Source organism: Lontra canadensis, unplaced genomic scaffold (assembly GCF_010015895.1).
Source record: "Lontra canadensis isolate GAN:19392208 unplaced genomic scaffold, GSC_riverotter_1.0 scaffold116, whole genome shotgun sequence".
Lineage (NCBI taxonomy): Eukaryota > Metazoa > Chordata > Mammalia > Carnivora > Mustelidae > Lontra > Lontra canadensis.
This window is the reverse complement of record NW_022631110.1, coordinates 932,010-949,794: the sequence shown is the minus strand read 5'-3', so window position 1 is coordinate 949,794 and position 17,785 is coordinate 932,010. Positions and strand designations below refer to the sequence as shown.

The 17,785-nt window shown below is 43.4% G+C and overlaps 1 protein-coding gene across 2 annotated transcripts in view; it reads right to left on the bottom strand.

Annotated features, from left to right (window-relative positions):
- TXLNG (taxilin gamma) overlaps window positions 1-13,099 on the bottom strand; it is a 56,805-nt gene extending 43,706 nt beyond the window's left edge. For both annotated transcript variants that reach the window (XM_032840822.1, XM_032840825.1), the window contains exon 1: window positions 12,956-13,099. In XM_032840822.1, coding sequence (XP_032696713.1) covers window positions 12,956-13,060 — 105 coding nt within the window. In that variant the 5' untranslated portion in view covers window positions 13,061-13,099. The remainder of the gene's footprint in view (window positions 1-12,955) is intronic.
- Between the last annotated feature and the right edge of the window lie 4,686 nt (window positions 13,100-17,785).

Below are 17,785 nucleotides of genomic sequence, written 5' to 3'. Positions count from 1 at the left end.
CTCAGGGACAGTGGTTCTCAAAGTATGGTCCCTGTGGACCCTTCCAGGTAGTCTGCAAGCTCAAACATTATTTTCATAATACAGAGATATTGTCTTCTGGTGTTAACATTTGCACTAATGGTACAAAAGCAGTAAAGCGTAACAGTGCTGGGGAGCCTGGGTGGCTCAGTGGGTTAAGCCTCCGCCTTCAGCTCAGGTCATGATCTTGGGGTCCTGGGATCCAGCCCCTCATCAGCCTCTCTGCTCAGTGGGGAGCCTGTTTCCCCCACTCTCTCTGCCGGCCTCTCTGCCTACTTGTGATCTCTGGCTGTCAAATGAATAAATAAAATCTTTAAAAAAAAAAAAAAAAAAAAGAGTAACAGTACGGACTCCTAAGAACGATATCAAGGCGGGACACCAATCTAAGTCATGGTTTTCTTCACCACCATGTACTCTAACAGAGGAGGGGGGGGGGCATTTTTACTTAAAAATGCCCTTGAGGAAGCAATAAAATTACAAATTTTTATTAAATCTCAACCAATGAGTACACATCTTTTTAAAGACTTTTTTTTTTTTAATTTGACAGAGATCACAAGTAGGCAGAGAGGCAGGCAGAGAGAGAGAGGAAGCAGGCTCCCCACTGAGCGGCTCGATCCCAGAACCCTGGGATCATGACCTGAGCCGAAGGCAGAGGCTTAACCCACTGAGCCACCCAGGCGCCCCCAAATCTTTTTAACTGTTTGAAGACAAAAAAAGTACACATAAAGCACTTCTGTTACAAACAGAAGTGAGATGGGACCCTAAAGAAAACCACTAATGCAGTTATTTGAACTACAAGTCCCACTAGTAGCTTTTTTTTCATGGATCACCTTTTTTTTCTTTTTTCTTTTTTTTTTTTAAAGATAAACTGTGCTGGAGCACCTGGGTGGCTCAGTGGTTAAGCAGCGGCCTTCGGCTCGGGTCATGATCCCAGGGTCCTGGGTTCGAGCCACACATCGGGCTCCCTGCTCAGGGGGAAGCCTGCTTCTCCTTCTCCCATTCCCTCTGCTTGTGTTCCCTCTCTGTGTTTCTCTCTGTCAAATAAATAAAATCTTAAAAAAAAAAAAAGATAAACCATGCTTATTTATTCAGACTTGGGTATTTGGCAAACATATTCTCCAAAATAAATATAATGAGCTTGTTACTTCAAGGCAAACAACAGATAATATTTGTTGTCAATGACAAATTTTGAGTTTTTAAGCAAAGTCTAGAATTTTTTAAAAACTATCTGCTGGGCGCGTGGGTGGCTCAGTGGGTTAAGCTGCTGCCTTCAGCTCAGGTCATGGTCTCAGGGTCCTGGGATTGAGCTCCTCATCGGGCTCTCTGCTTGGCGGGGAGCCTGCTTCCCTCTCTCTCTCTGCCTGCCTCTCCATCTACTTGTGATCTCTCTCTGTCAAATAAATAAAATCTTAAAAAAAAGAAAAAAAAACTATCTGCTACCATGAGTTTGGCAGCTTCCCAATACCTAAGACTTTTCTGTACAACACAGAACTACAGTGAATAATAATATAATAGCACTGTATGGTGATATATGGAGACTCTACTTCCGGTAGTGAGTAATGTAAAGAATTGTTAAATCACTATGCTATACACCTGAACTAATAACACTGCTAAAAAAAAAAAAAAAAACCACACACAAACCCTCTCCTGATGACATCAATGATGATACTGCCATTATTTTGAATTATATAACAAAATGTGTCAACATTTGGAAGATCGACACAATCTGGTACACCAATACTTTTCAGATGACTAACATGATATTACAACATGATGGGAAAAGAACATGCATGCAAAGTGCAGAACTGACCATTAGATTTTAACATAACAGTACTAAAAGTGTAGCAGAGTTTCAGAACCCACTTTGGCAACTACCCTTCAAGAACTACTACTTGCCAAGTTTTGGTGTAATACCAAAGAATTTCCCTGTCTAAAAAAGCTATTAAAACACTCCTCCCTGCTCCAACTACATACGTGCGTAAGGCCAAACTATCTCCGTATGCTTTAACTGCAACGGCATATTGCCATCGACTGAATCCAGAAGCAGATTTGAGAATTCAGCGGTCTATTAAGCCATTCATTAAAGAAACCTGCAAAAATATAAAACAATGCCACTCTCCTCACTTTAAAAAAAAAAATCAAGACATCTTGATTTTATAATTCCCTTCATCTATTTCACCCATTCCCCCACCCACCTGGCAACCACCAGTTTGTTCTCTGTATTTAGGAGTGTGTTATTGTGGATAATCAGTATTTGATGTTCAAAAACCATTATGCTGATATGTGGCAGGCAGCTTCTGACATGGCCCTCAGTGATCCCAGTGATCCTCCTGGTATTCACAGCCTTGTATAATTCCCTCCTCTTGAATGCAGGCTAGACCTAGTGACTGATTTCTTTTTTTTTTTTTTTTAAAGATTTTATTCATTTATTTGACAGACAGAGATCACAAGTAGGCAGAGAGGCAGGCAGAGAGAGATGCGGAAGCAGGCTCCCTGCTGAGCAGAGAGCCCAATGCAGGGCTCGATCCCAGGACCCTGTGATCATGACCTGAGCTGAAGGCAGAGGCTTTAACCCACTGAGCCACCCAGACGCCCCTAGTGACTGATTTCTAATAAAGAGAGAATCTGGCAAAAGTGAGGGGCTGTCACTTCTATGGCTATGTGACAAAAGACTGCAACTTCCTTCTCTCTTCGGCTGACAGTCTTGCTCGTTCTAATGAAGCCAGCAACCATGTTGTCAGATGCCTATGGAAAGGCCCATGCAACAAGGAACCAAGGGAACCCTGGAGCCAAAAGCTCATAAGGAACTGAATCCCGCCATAACTACATGACAGCTAGGGAGTGGATCCATCTCCATCAAGCCTTCAGATGACTGCAGTCCATGAGACCTTGAAGTAGAGAACTAAGCCACACCCATATTCCTGACCGATAGAAAGAGATCATAAACGTTTCAAGCACCGAGTCTTGGGGTGATTGTTACACGGCATTGGATAATTAGCACGATATGAGTTCATTTAAAATGAGTAATAATTTAAAACCTGTTTTAATTTCTAATATGGGAAATATTAGATATAACCCATAAAAACAAAAGGATACTTAAAAATTATGCAAAAAGAGTCTGAAACCAAAAAGTTTGAGAACTGCTGTCTTGGTTGTGGCAGAACAGGAATAGAGAGACTAAAAGGCCAACACACTCAAACCATGGTCTGAGAGGGGTCCTCATCTCGGCACCCTTACCCAAGCAGATCCATCTCTAGGGAATACGGTCCTGGGACCAAGTACAAGGACAGGGAGCCAGGAGTGCCATTTCCTCTGATTCATTCGGAAGCCTCTCCAACAGTGCTTGATATACTTCCTCATTTAATCCTCAGAACTATCTTAGAGGCAAGTATGATGAACAAACAGGCTCATAGATATAATTTAAAGTAGTGTGTCCTTGGTCCTGAACCTAAGGGCTTGGAAAGCAGAGACTGAATTCTTAGCTTTTTCTCTATCATTCCAGAGAATACGTTCTTCCAAGGTTATGTTAAAAATAAATGTGATGATGATCACAAAACTCTGAATACACTAAAAAAAACCACTGAACTGTACACTTTAAGTGGGTGAATTGTATGGTATGTGAATTATACCTCAATAAAGCTGTTAACAAAAAAAAAAAATAAATACATGAGTAAAACCAGAGCAATGACAGAGTTCTGAGGAGGGATATAAACTGGAGGCAATAAGTTCTAGGAGTTGTCCCAACTCCTAACTTCTGGCAGCAAAAGGCTGCCAATGATCTGTCACAATATGTTATGAGCATGGGGAGCACACAGAGGCATTAATAGGTAAATGAGAGACAAAGAGGGAAGGCAGTGCTGAAGTTAGAATGAGGGAACCAGATCTCCCCTACTGGCAAAGAAGCCAAGAAATGAGGAAAGAGGTCCAGAAATGGTCTAGGTGGGACATAGCTTTTTTAGCCTTATGATCTCTCTTGTAGTAGTGTTACTACACCTACTACTAACATCTGTGGTAGGTGCTAACATCTGTATCAGACTATGCACATCATTTGCCTTTTAAAGCAAGGATGATGGCATTGATTTCACAATTTCTATGACTATTTATTTTATAAAAATAAAGGATGCCAGACTCTATGATTTGCAAAATCATTTCTACCTCTAAAACTGTAATTCAATGATAATCTGCAAACTGAAAGATATCTGCATTAGCCTAAACACCTATCTAGGCAGCAAAAGTATCAGGAAACCCCAAAATTTTAATGCCTAAAGCTACTGAAATATGCTTGGGCCTGACCTATTTTGCAGAAGGGCAGGGGCTGGGTCACACAATTAGTATCTTCAAGCTACAGACTCCTAAGATGTTAAATGGTCTACTTTTATGGGTTACCGAAATGGAACACCTGTCCCAACTTTATGAAGCCATACTTCATCAGCTCCATGTGGACCAACCATGATGAACTCTGAATATCAAGCTTTCTCTTTTTTCTTGTCCTGCTTACTCAGACCACTTTAGTTCTTTGTTAATACTCTGTTGTGTGGACTTTAAGACAGGTTTTTAGGGATGCCTAGGTGGCTCAGTGGGTTAAGCCTCTGCCTTTGGCTCAGCTCATGATCCCAGGGATTGAGCCCCGCATCGGGCTCTCTGCTCAGCGGGGAGCCTGCTTCCCCCTCTCTCTCTGCCTGCCTCTCTGCCTACTTGTGATCTCTCTGTCAAATAAATAAATAAAATCTTTAAAAAAAAAAAAAGACAGGTTTTTACAAAAAGGTTGCTCTAAACCCCTTATCTTTCAATTTATCCAAATTACACTCATACAATTGGAGGTGTTTTTGCAGAGAGTTTTAAAGCACAGCATACTTCCTAAATCATTTATCTTAAGGTTGACCCAAGGCCTCAGTGAAACAAAAGGTATGAAACCTGTAAGGCTCAAAATTCCCCTCAAAACTTCCCAGATCATAATAGCTTTTCTATACCCCCAGTGATCCAACCCACCCTTCACAATTTCTTTTCATTTAACAAAAATGACTACTCTTTTGACCCACCACTGAGTTTTGCTTACATTCAACAAGGAGCACGTTTTTATTCACTATTCTCAAGAAATGTGTTAAGAGAGCACAAGACACATGGCACATGGGTAACAACTTTGGAGCCCAAAAAGTCTGACCTTCAAACATACCACTTACTGCCTCCTGTGCAGCCATGAGGGAAATCAACCTCTCAGTTTCCTTATCTGTAAACTAGGGATATACATTATCTACCTTCTAGAGTTGTAAGATTAGATAGAATCAATATAAACTGCACCATGCAGAACTGTTATAATATCTGAACAAGGATGCATTTACAAATTACACAAAATGCCTATATTCTCACTTTTAATATCACCTACATGTCCATTAATACAATACTCGGTGAAATGTGCTTCTAAGCTACTGGCACATCTTCCTTCCCAAACCATTCTATGTTGACCTTTCTGAAAGTAGGGAAAGGAAAAAGGGAGAAGTGCTGGTTTAGCAGTACTACTTACGGCTGACTACAGAGTGGGAAGTTGGGGAGAATGGGGGTCGTTCTGGGGGACATTTTGGAAATGTAACACAGAATGCAAATCAAAACCCTGAGCAATAAATGCTAAGGCAATTATTTTGATAGCACAGAAGGACAACACTGGTTATTTTATGTATCTTTTCCATCAAGGAATAAAATTTAAGTAGTTACAAGTACCAAGAGAGTTTCAACTAGGAAATGAATTGAATCATATATACTCTCAAGGTTCAAATCCTTAAAGGGTCACCTCCCCTATTTTTATTTTCTTCTAGAAATGCTCCACTTGGGAGAAATTTAAACATAGCTAATTCTAAGTGTTAATGAATACTACATTAAATTTGTACATTATTTTATACATTTAAAATACTGTCACATCTGGTATAGTAACTAACAGTTACTGATAATCAGTTTAGAACCAAAAAAAAAGAAATTAAAGGAGGGGAAAGGGGGTGAGTAGGGGAGGAAAAAGCAAAGGAATTTCTTTGTGATATTAGATTAAAATTTGCTAGGTAAGCAGAAACTGTCCAAGCAATAGGGTGTACCATTTGCACAATTATATATCAACTCTAGGCCAACTTCATCAACTCTGAGCTATGTTATTTAAAGCAAGTTTTCTGTTGTTTGACTGAGCCTTAGATGTCGTGTCACCCACTCTGTAAAGGTAAGGAGATATTAGAATGGAAGCACATTTTAAGTGCCTAGTGCACTGCAGGTAACAGTGAGGAGTCAGATTTCTTTCCTTTGAAACACAGCTCTCTGTAAAGTGTACAATCTGAACAGCGTATCTACTGAAAAATCTATTATAGTGAATCCTTCTGTACACAAGCAAATCACACACACCCTGTTTTATAGATTTAACATACACATTCCTACATTAAACTTCTCTAGTCAATTGGGATGGACCTAGAAGGCATTACGGTAAGAGAAGTCAGAGAAAAACCAATATCATGACTTCATTTGTATGTGGAAATCTTAAAAAAAAATAAACAAATAAACAAAAGAACAAACTCACCCATAAATACATACATACATAATACCATAAATACATAATACCATAATACCAAGAACTGATGGTTGTCAGAGGAGAGGGTGTTAAGAGGATGGGCAAAATGGGTTAAGGGGAGTGACAGGTACAAGCTTCCCGTTATAGAATGAATATGTCACAGGAATAAAAGGTACAGCACAGGGAATATAGCCAACGGTATTGTATTAGCACTATATGGTGACAGATGGTAACTACGCTTGCAGTAAATGTATAATCTACCATAATGTGTAGACCTGTTGAATCACTATGTTGTGTACCTGAAACTAATGCAATCTTATGTGTCAACTATGCTTCAATTAAAAAAGAACAAACTTCTTGGGGTGCCTAGGTGGCTCAATCAGTTAAGCGTCCAGCTCGGTATCAGCTCAGGTCTCGATCTCAGGGTCGGGAGTTCAAGTCCCACACTGGGCTCCACGCTGGACATGGAGTCTACTTAAAAACAAAAACAAACAAACAAACAAGAAACACAAACAACAACAAAAAAAACCCACTTCTCTAGTCAAAAACAATATAAATGACACACATAACATACAAACCACCTTCCAATAAAATGGTATATAAATGTGGCATATTATAATTCAAAAACAGGGACTTACTAAAGGATGTGCTAGATCTGGTCTACTCTCATTACTGCTTTGCCTCTTTGGTTCTCCTTGAAAATGAAATTGACCAAAGTTTGAAAATAGACAACAATGTTATAAAGAGAAGGTCACTTAGATTATTATTTAATCTCTGTGCCAGAAGAGTGGAAGTTCAAATCCACAAATGGGGAGCAAAATAAGATAATGAAATGGTTTCTTCCTACCCCATACTCTTGCCACACTGACTGGACTTCTCATTTTAGCTATCCTAGAGAGATTCTAGGAAGAGAGAAAACTCCAAAGCTTGGTAAGTAGATTTACCAAATTAACAGTACCCTAAAAGTAACAGAAATGATCTTTCCTGTAGTCTCCCTACCAGATCAAGGAAAATTCTATATGCCTGGCAATGTACTGAGTGCTTCTCATCAACTCCTATTCTTTTTTTTCTTTAAGATTTTATTTATTTATTTGACAGAGAGAGATCACAAATAGGCAGAAAGGCAAGCAGAGAAGAGGAAGGGAAGCAGGCTCCCTGCTGAGCAGAAAGCCCGATGCAGGGCTCGATCCCAGGACCCTGGGACCATGACCTGAGCCGAAGGCAGAGGCTTTAACCCACTGAGCCACCCAGGCGCCCCAACTCCTATTCTTTAAAACAATCCTGTGTGGTAGGTGCTAGCATCATAGCCACTTTACAGATGATGCAACTGAGGTTCAGAAAGATTGAGAAACTCACCCAAGGTTGCACAGCTAATAAAGCAAGTGGCAGACAGCCAAGAGTCTTGACTCCAAAATCCATACTATTCACCCACTAGTACACTACTTATTACCGTAGTCTAGATGACAGGGTATTGGTTTTTAGACTTGGCTTCACCCCTTGGGCAAATCACTTGACCTTGCTGAGCAGTTTGTCATCTGTAAATGAGGGCAATGACAGTTCCTCCAGCCTTCTCCACAGCATCCAGTGATGCTTAAGAGTTAACAAAAGTGCAAATAGCGCTGTAAAAATTATGGGTCGCTATGTAGATACAAGATTTTGTTCATTTGAGCCTTGGTTACATACCTTTATCCTTTCCAAATGGTTTACGGACCTAAAAATATTTTTTAAAGATTTTATTTATTTCCATTTGCAACAACATGGATGGAACTAGAGGGTATCATGCTTAGCGAAATAAGTCAATCGGAGAAAGACAACTATCATATGATCTCCCTGATATGAGGGAGAGGAGATGCAACATGGGGGGTTAATGTGGTAGGAGAAGAGTAAATGAAACAAGTTGGGATTGGGAGGGAGACAAACCATAAGTGACTCTTAATCTCACAAAACAAACTGAGGGTTGCTGGGCAGAGGGGGGTTGGGGGGGGGTTATGGACATTGGGTAGGGTATGTGCTATGGTGAGTGCTGTGAAGTTTGTAAACGTGGAGATTCACAGACCTGTACCCCTGGGGGAAAAAATATATATATATATATGTTTATAAAAAATAAAATTATTAAAAAAAAAAAAAAGATTTTATTTATTTGAGAGAGAGAGAGACAGAGATAGCAACAGAGACAGCAAAAGAGAGCACAAGCAGGAAGAGTAGAAGAGGGAGAAGCAGGCTCCCCGCTGAGCAGAGAGCCTGATATAGGACTCGATCCCAAGACCCTGAGATCGTGACCCGATCTAAAGGCAGGCACCCAACCGACTGAGCCACCCAGGTGCCCCTATAAATAAGTTTAACAGCAATTCGATCATTTTTAACATTCCCCATCAAAAATCTAGTATTAAGGGACACCTGGATGGCTCAGTCAGTTAGGCTTCTGCCTTTGGCTCAGGTCAAGATCCCAGGGTCCTGGGATCGAGCCCCGCATCAGGCTGTTTGCTCAGTGGGAAGCCTCCTTCTCCCTCTCCCTGCTGCTCGTCCTGCTTGTGCTGTCAAATAAATAAATAAAATTTTTTAAAAATCTAGTATTAAAAACCAAATCAAACCTACCTTAGACTTTCTGGAAAAGGCAAAACTATACAGATAGTAAAAAGATCAATGGCTATCAAGGAGGGATAAGTAGGGGATTTTCAAGGCAGTGAAAACTATTCTGTAGGATACTGTAATGGTGGATGCAGGTCATTATACATTTGTCAAAACTCTTAAACCGGGGGTGCCTGAGTGGCTCAGTGGGTTAAGCTTCTGCCTTCGGCTAAGGTTATGATCTCAGGGTCCTGAGATCGAGACCCGCATTGAGCTGTCTGCTCAGCAGGGAGCCTGCTTCCCCCTCTCTCTCTGCCTGCCTCTCTGCCTACTTGTGATCTCTGTCAAAAAAATAAATAAAAATCTAAAAAAAAAAACAAAACAAACAAAAAAAAAAACCCAACCTCTTAAACTGTATAATACCAAGAATGAACCCCAATGCAAATTATGGACATTTGTTAATGTCAATGTATCAATATTAGCTCATCAATTCTAACAAATGCACCACACTAATGCAAGATGTAAATAACAGGGGAAACAATGTGTGAAGGAATATATGGGAACTCTATAATTGATATTCAATCTTTCTGTAAGCTAAAACTGCTCAAAAAACAGTGTCTATTAATTTTTAATTAAATCTCCTAAAACAAATTCTACATAGAAATTTACACAGTAGGGGCACCTGGGTGGCTCAGTGGGTTAAGCCTCTGCCTTCGGCTCAGGTCACGATCTCAGGGTCCTGGGATAGAGCCCCACATTGGACTCTCTGCTCAGCAGGGAGCCTGCTTCCCTTCCTCTCTGCCTGCCTCTCTGCCTACTTGTGATCTCTCGCTCTGTCAAATAAATAAATAAAATCTTAAAAAAAAAAAAAAGAAATTTACACAGTAATGACCTTGGGTTTTTTTTTATTTATTTATTTTAAGATTTTATTTATTTATTTGACAGAGAGTGAGCACAAATAGGGGGAACAGAGGGAGAGTGAGAAGCAGTCTCCTTGCTGAGCAGAGAGCCTCATGTGGGGCTTGAATCCCAGGACCCTAGGACCATGACCTAAGCCTAAGGCAGACACTTAATGACTGAGCCACCCAGGCGCCCCATGCCCTTGGTGTTCTAAAAAATGCCTCTAATACTTGACAATATATATTCCATCTTTTTAGATGTCGTCCGACAGAATTTTATGCAATGTTGTAAATATTTTGGATCTGCTCTGACACAGTAGCCACTAGCCATATTGGCTACTGAACCCTTGAAATGTGGTTAGTATGAGAGAAGAATGGAATATTTATTTTTATTTAATTTTTTTTTAAAGATTTTATCTATTTATTTGAGAACGAGCGAGAGAGCACGAGTAGGGTGAAGGGCAGAGGGCAGAAGGGCTGAATGGGGAGCCTGATGTAGGTCTCAATCCCAGGACCCAAGCCAAAGGTTAACCGACTGAGCCACCCAGGCACCCCTAACTTAATTTCAATTAAATATGCAGCTAGTAGGTATCATATCAGATAGCACAGTTTTAGACAATTCAAGAGACCCTTAGAAATGTACTATAAAATTAACTTCAGAAGAAAAGAGTTACCTCAAGAGACCATTCAAATGGGATGTAGTTATGAAACGATGCCACAATTAACTGAGCTGGTGAAGAATGACTAAGTGGATGGTTCAAACAACTAGGAGCCAATAAAGCCTGTCTCCAGTTGTTTTTCCCTTTAAGTCAGTGACTAAACAGTCACTCTTCTTTAATTCCCTCAGTATTTTCAAAACATTCCAATTAGTTAAATATCATTTCTGCTTCCTGAAAAAATACAGTACAAGTCAAGTTAGAATTAGGAATATTCTTTCAAGCTGGTAACCCAGAGGAAATAAAAAAAATTAGGAGTCATAAAGAAATAAGTTTCACAGACACAAGATAGTCACCCAATTTTTTAAAACGAAAATTCAAAAACTAATATTCAATCCAAGTATTTCAATTCCAGGTCATAGCCAATTGTAAATCAAAAGGAAGAAGATGCCCAGAAAAACATGAGCAAAAGAAAAAAGGTACAGGAGCTAAGAAAACAAAAATGAGACAGTACAGACACACATGACTATGCATGTCCAGCTGTTCCCCAGAGAGCTGCCTCAAAGGGTCATTACCTCTTATCTCGGTCTTTTAAAATGCTAGTTGATTAAACCTCAGTTCCTAATTCAGACTTTCGGTCCTTATCCTAGTGGCATAAACGGGAACTTATGTCCTCAATTGCAGTGGCTTTTTATCGGAGTCCTCCCCTGGGGGACCTATGAAATCAAACACTGAGATTGGCTCCCCACCCTCAGGGAATAAATGAAGTGTCCAAAGTGACAGTTTTGAAACCCTAGAGTACATTCAATCCACAGCTTTTTTTTCAGTCCTTCAAGTACTGGATCTTTATTTTAGAGTACAAAGAAAGAAAGAGAAAGAGAGGTAACTGAGAAGTAGTAATACCCTTATGCAGGGAGATATGAAAATATCCACCTTAGAAAGAGGCCCCTTAAAGCCAATTCTTGACACTGCTCAGATGTAAACCAAAGTTTTGTTCTCCTTTTTCAAGCTCATAAATCTCATAAGAAAAATATTATTTCATAATTTCACACAGGAGTGATTTTTGAGAGTATTCAAATGCATAATTAAGTAATATTAAATAGGTGAGTGATCAAGGCAGGACGTCCAACAAGTTGAACGTTTCAATAGGTTCCACTGTAAGGAAAAAGAGACGGGATTTCCACCTTTCCAGCGCCTTTCCCCACGGATTTCCATTCCTGGGCCCTGAAAGCCCTGTACCCCATTTGTTGTGCAATCTTTTTCGAACTCCACCCACTGACTCCAGAACAAGTGGAATTCTCCCATTCTGAAGGTCTCGATTTTCCTGTATCCAGGGAGACACTGAAAACTCCTTGACGTGAGTCAAGTAAGGCAAGGGGAACGGTCCAGCCTGTCTCCCAGATTAAGAGAGACCAAAGGCCAGGGTGGGGGAGGCGCTCAAGTTTCCGCTCACCCCCCCAAAAAAAGAAAGAAAAGAAAGGAGGGTAAATAAAGAAAGAGCAAGAAAGGGGAGAGAGGACTAAAGGGGAAGACCGGCTATCACGCGATGCTGCCCCCAACCCTGTGGGACCCAGGTCCACCAGCAGCGTCTTCCCATCGCGGGTCCCGGTCCCACGTGTAACCAGGCCCGTAGTGCCCTGAGACGAGCCCTGTGACCCGGGAGCCGAGTGGCTCCTCCAGCCCCGTGGAGCTCGCCCGCCCGCGCAGTGGCGGGGAGCGCAGGGGGGCGGGGGAAGGGGGGCGCAGTGCAACCCCAGCTCCCGCGCTGTTATCTTACTGCGCAACAGCCTCGCCCGCGCCGCCCGGGCGCACCCCGCAGCGCGCCCTGCGCACCTGCCGGGCAAGAGCAGGGCCAGCCCCTGACCCAGGTAGCCCTCCGACTGCGCTGGGAGCACGGAGAGCACGCCGAGGGCGGGGGCTAGGAGAAGGAACACCTGGCGCCCGGGGTTCCCCGGCATCCGCCGCACGTGGCTGTCACACCTGGCGCGCCCCCGCCTCGCACCCCTTCTCCCTCACACCAGGCTGCGCCCCCTGCCCTCTCCCACCTCTGTCGCGCGCCCCAAAACCCCAACCTTCGCTCCCTCCTATCCCATCCATATCAGTCCCAAATCCCCCCCGACCCGCTCCCGCTGTCGTCACCCCCGGGAAGGAAGAAGGCCGGATGTTCGTCCCGTGGCTAAAGGTAACCAGAGAGAGTGAAGATGTGGACCCCGAAAAATCTAGCCCGGGCATTTCCCCGGCCGGACAACAACGCAGACGCTTCCCAGACTGACCTTCTGCCGCGGGCTGCGTCGCCGTCCGCCCCGTCCGGCCTCAATAGCCTCTTCGGCGCCGCCGCCGCCTCTACCCCGCGCTGCCTCTTCTAGCCGCGTCGCCATGAGGTGACGGCAGCAGCCAAACAAGCGGCCCTACAAGGGGGCAAGGAACCTTTCAGGGCCCCCGCGCCCCGCCCCTGAACCCCCACGGCCAATCGCCGCATGAATGGCTTCCCACGTGACCGGAGGAGGTTGGCCCCCGAGGGGATGGAGCGGAATGGGGGTGGGGAGCATTGAAGTCTGGGCTGGGCTTCTGCAGGGCCGAAGGGCGAACACAGGCCGTGCGAGTCTGCGCAGACAGGAAAAAAGAATCTGAAGCGGACTACAAGTCCCAGCAGGCTTCGCGGCCACGACTCGCAGGCCCTGCTCAGGATTGGAGCGTAAGGCGGTGTTCTGAACGGGGGGAGAGTGTCCGCCGGCTTGCGCGTGCAGCCTACTGGGACTTGTAGTTTTCTGGAAGCGATGTACTGGTACCGGAAAGTACTCTTGATTATCCTGAGGGAAAAGTTTAGAATTGTCCCGTGTTTGGGAGGGAGCAGGAGTGGGGACATGTTGTTGTGTTTTTGTTTCTGTTGCTCCTCTTCGGAATTGAACCCAAATGATTAGGGATAAGGGGAAATTGTGACTTTCAAGGCGGGAGAGATGTAATGGCTTTCAGAATTTGAGGTTTCTGGCTGGGACACCTGCTCTGAGCCTTAATCATCCACCAGAGCGCTCAGCACCATTTACCTGCCCTGAACTCCTGCGAGGTGGGGGCTGCGTCCTTTTCACCTTGGCTGAACCACCGGGTCTTCTAGCATAGTTCTCCACTCTTAGTCGGCGCTTAATACATGTCGAATGTATCCTGTTTTCTCCTGTAGTCGTTTCGTTACTGAAATTTTTAAACAAATGACGTTAGCGGGGCGCCTGGGTGGCTCAGTCGTTAGGTGTCTGCCTTCGGCTCAGGTTGTGATCCCCGGGGTCCTGGGCTCCAGCCCCACACGGCTTCCTGCTCGGCGGGAAGCCTGCTTCTCCCTCTCCCACTCCCCTTGCTTGTTCCCTTTCTCTCTCTGTGTCAAATAAAATCTTTAAAAACAACAACAAATCGGTTTGCTGAATCGGTTTGTTTTTTTTTTCTCTTGACAGGATTGGGGCAGGGGGTGCAGTTTTGCTCAGGAATATTCCATTTCCATCTGATAGAACTAGATCTCTAATGACTTGAGCCTCTGAAAGTCACGGACCCTCATGAAATTCTGATATATTACATAACTCTTTATGAAATTTTTGTAAATTCTTTACTGTTTTTTTTTAATATTTTATTTTTTTATTTGACAGAGATATCACAAGTAGGCAGAGAGGCGGGCAGAGAGAGAGGGGAAGCAGGCTCCCCGCTGAGCAGAGAGCCCCATGCGGGGCTTGATCCCAGGACCCTGAGATCATGACCTGAGTTGAAGGCAGAGGCTTTAACCCACTGAGCCACCCAGGCGCCCCTACTGTTTTTTATTAAAGTTAAATACAAGACAGTGGTAGCAGGTGCTAAAAATGTAATAATACACATGAGAGTAAATTTCAATATTGTGGAAATTACATCTATCAATTTTAATTATTTCTGTAAATTTGGGGAAAGTATCAGTATTTTATCTCATGGGCAGAACACCTCAGTCCAGCTTTGAGATTTCAAAAGTAGAGCAGTAGGTAATGAACCCATAGCCAGATTCTGTATAAAGTTGATGGTCTCAGCCACCATACCTCACCTTTTTTTTAAGATTTTATTCATTTATTTGAGAGAGAGAGTACAAGAGGGGGGAGGGTCAGAAGAAGCAGCAGACTCCCTGCTGAGCAGGGAGCCCTATGTGGGGCTCAATTTCAGGACTCTGGGATCATGACCTGAGCCGAAGCCAGCTGCCCAACGGACTGAACCACACATGTGCCCCATGCCTACCCATGCGCCCCATGCCTCACCTTCTTAAGGGTAAAATTCCCAACAAGATGCATAATAAAGTAGGGGTAATGCTTTTTCTAACCTGTTCAGGGAGTTCAGTGTCAAAATGTATAGTAGTTAAATAATGGCACAAACACCACGCAGCTACTAAGAAAGATAAACACTTTTTTAATTTAACCTAGAAAACATACATAACATAGTGAGCGTTACTTTTTTTTTTAAGATTTTATTTATTTGATAGAGATTACAAGTAGTCAGAGAGGCAGGCAGAGAGAGAGAGAGAGAGAGAGAGAGGAGGAAGCAGGCTCCCCGCCGAGCAGAGAGCCCGTTGCGGGGCTCAATCCCAGGACCCTGAGATCATGACCTGAGCTGAAGGCAGAGGCTTTAACCCACTGAGCCACCCAGGCGCCCCGAGCTTTACTTTTTTTTAAAGATTTTATTTATTTATTTGACAGACAGAGATCACAAGTAGGCAGAGAGGCAGGCAGAGGGAGAGGGAGAAGCAGGCTTCCCGCTGAGCAGGGAGCCCAATACGGGACTCGATCCCAGGACCCTAGGATCATGACCTGAGCTGAAGGCAGACGCTTAACGACTGAGCCACCCAGCACCCAAAATAGTTTTTATGAATAGTAAGTTCAGGGATGTCCCAGCTCTCTGTTGTTTCACGTGCTCTGACAATCATTTTGTAAGAAAAGCAAGGCAGTCAGAGTAGACTTACCATGATTACAGAGAGAGGATTCTGTTGGCCTCCTAAACATTATCGGGGAGCTGGAACTCTCAGAGTACATAGCTGGACACAGGGCCATTTAGATGTTTAGCCTACAGTATCATCCCTAAGGGAACAGACTTCCAACTTGCTAGGCTCTTATGTCCTGTCAGTGCAAGGGTGACAAGAGTCTCACATACTCCGAACAACACAAGTCTTGAGTATTACCGATTTTACCAATTCGAGCCCACTTCTCTCACCTGTTACACTAACAAACTACTAATTCCACCAATGAAAACCAATTTCTATTTTTAATAAAGATTTTATTTATTTTGGCAGAGAGAGATCACAAGTAGGCAGAGAGGCAGGCAGAGAGAGAGGGGAAGCAGGCTCCCCGCCGAGCAGAGAGCCCAATTCGGGGCTTGATCCCAGGACCCTGAGACCATGACCTGAGCTGAAGGCAGAGGCTTAACCCACTGAGTCACCGAGATGCCCCTGAAAACCAATTTCTAACCTTCATTCTGCTACTTAGCAAAGCTGCTGGTTTGATGAGCTATGACTGACAGAAGCACTTGTAGCTGTAACATGGAATATGGACTCCATGATTAACACAGCTGACCACCCCTGGTGGGTCAAGTCCTGAGTCATTGCCAGCCCTTAATTTAATGCAACACACACACACACACACACACACACACACACACACACACACACTGCTGCTGCTGCTGCTACTACTACTACAACACTTTTTGCTGACAGTAAATTACAGACCTCATCAAACTATAAGGGACAAGGGCAAGCTCCTCCAAAATGTGCCACTTTAATGTGCAGATTATTTCAAGTTGAAAATAACTAATGGCCAAAAACACTCAGGAAGAAACCTTCTTACTTATTCCTAACTGCCTAAAAGAATCCGGAGGACCTGTTGAGAGAGAGCTAGCACCGTAAGTAACTGTATTAGACAAGAACTAGGTATGGCAGACAGGAAGGAACCCAGCAAGCCTGTTTGATCAAATTCCTCTTTGTGTCCCATTGTGTGGGTGGCCCACCAAATGCTTGTTTACCAAACATTTATTTTTTCCTCTTCATGAAAGTTGCTTTCCTTCCCTTTGAAGTTCTAGACCCCTACTCTCTTCTTGGTTCAGGAGTTCCTTTATACTTCATTTTGTCTGTCTTTGGACGCTCATGTCTGTGTTGATTCCTCATATGTATATAATTAAATTTTAGGGGCGCCTGGGTGGCTCAGTGGGGTAAGCCTCTGCCTGTGGCTCAGGTCATGATCTCAGGGTCCTGAGATCGAGCATTGGGCTCTCTGCTCAGCAGGGAGCCTGCTTCCCCCCGCCCCCACCTGCCTCTCTGCCTCCTTGTGATTTGTCTGTCAAATAAATAAATAAATAAAATCTTTAAAAAAATTATTTTCTCCTGTTAATCTGTCCTTTGTCAGTTTGATTCTCAGACTAGCTAGAAGAATGTTGCAGGATAGAGGGAAAATCTTCTTCCCCAACAATACCCTATAACATGATCAAAGGTATTGACAAATCTAAAGAAGCAGTGTTTCTATTAGAAGATTAGAAACCGAGGGGCACCTGGGTGGCTCAGTGGGTTAAAGCCTCTGCCTTCGGCTCAGGTCATGATCTCAGGGTCCTGGGATTGAGCCCCATGATCTCAGGGTCCTGGGATTGAGCCCCGCATCGGGCTCTCTGCTCAGCAGGGAGCCTGCTTCCCCCTCTCTCTGCCTACTTGTGATTTCTGTCTGTCAAATAAATAAATAAAATCTTTTTTAAAAAATGAAGAAGAAGATTAGAAACTGAGAAAACGGTGAGTCAGGGAAGCCTGACTGACAAAGCCATTCCTGTGGAGTTTGGGGGAGAGAGAATCTTGTTCCAAAAAAAAGAGAAATTCAAAAATAATGGCCCTATTCACAAGCTTAATTCCTAGGGTGGGGACGGAGGCCTCATCCTCCTCATGCCTAATATGAATTTATCTAGAGAGAGAATGTAGAGATGTGTACCTTTCCCTCCAGTGAACCACTTTCATTGCTTATTGTTAATAAAGGGACTTTTTGACTTTGTAAATCAGGCCTGAGGGCTGTGTTTTGGAGAGAACATATTCTGCGTGGTCCCTCCAGGAAGCCCCTCTGGTGCCAAGTGTCTGGGGTGTA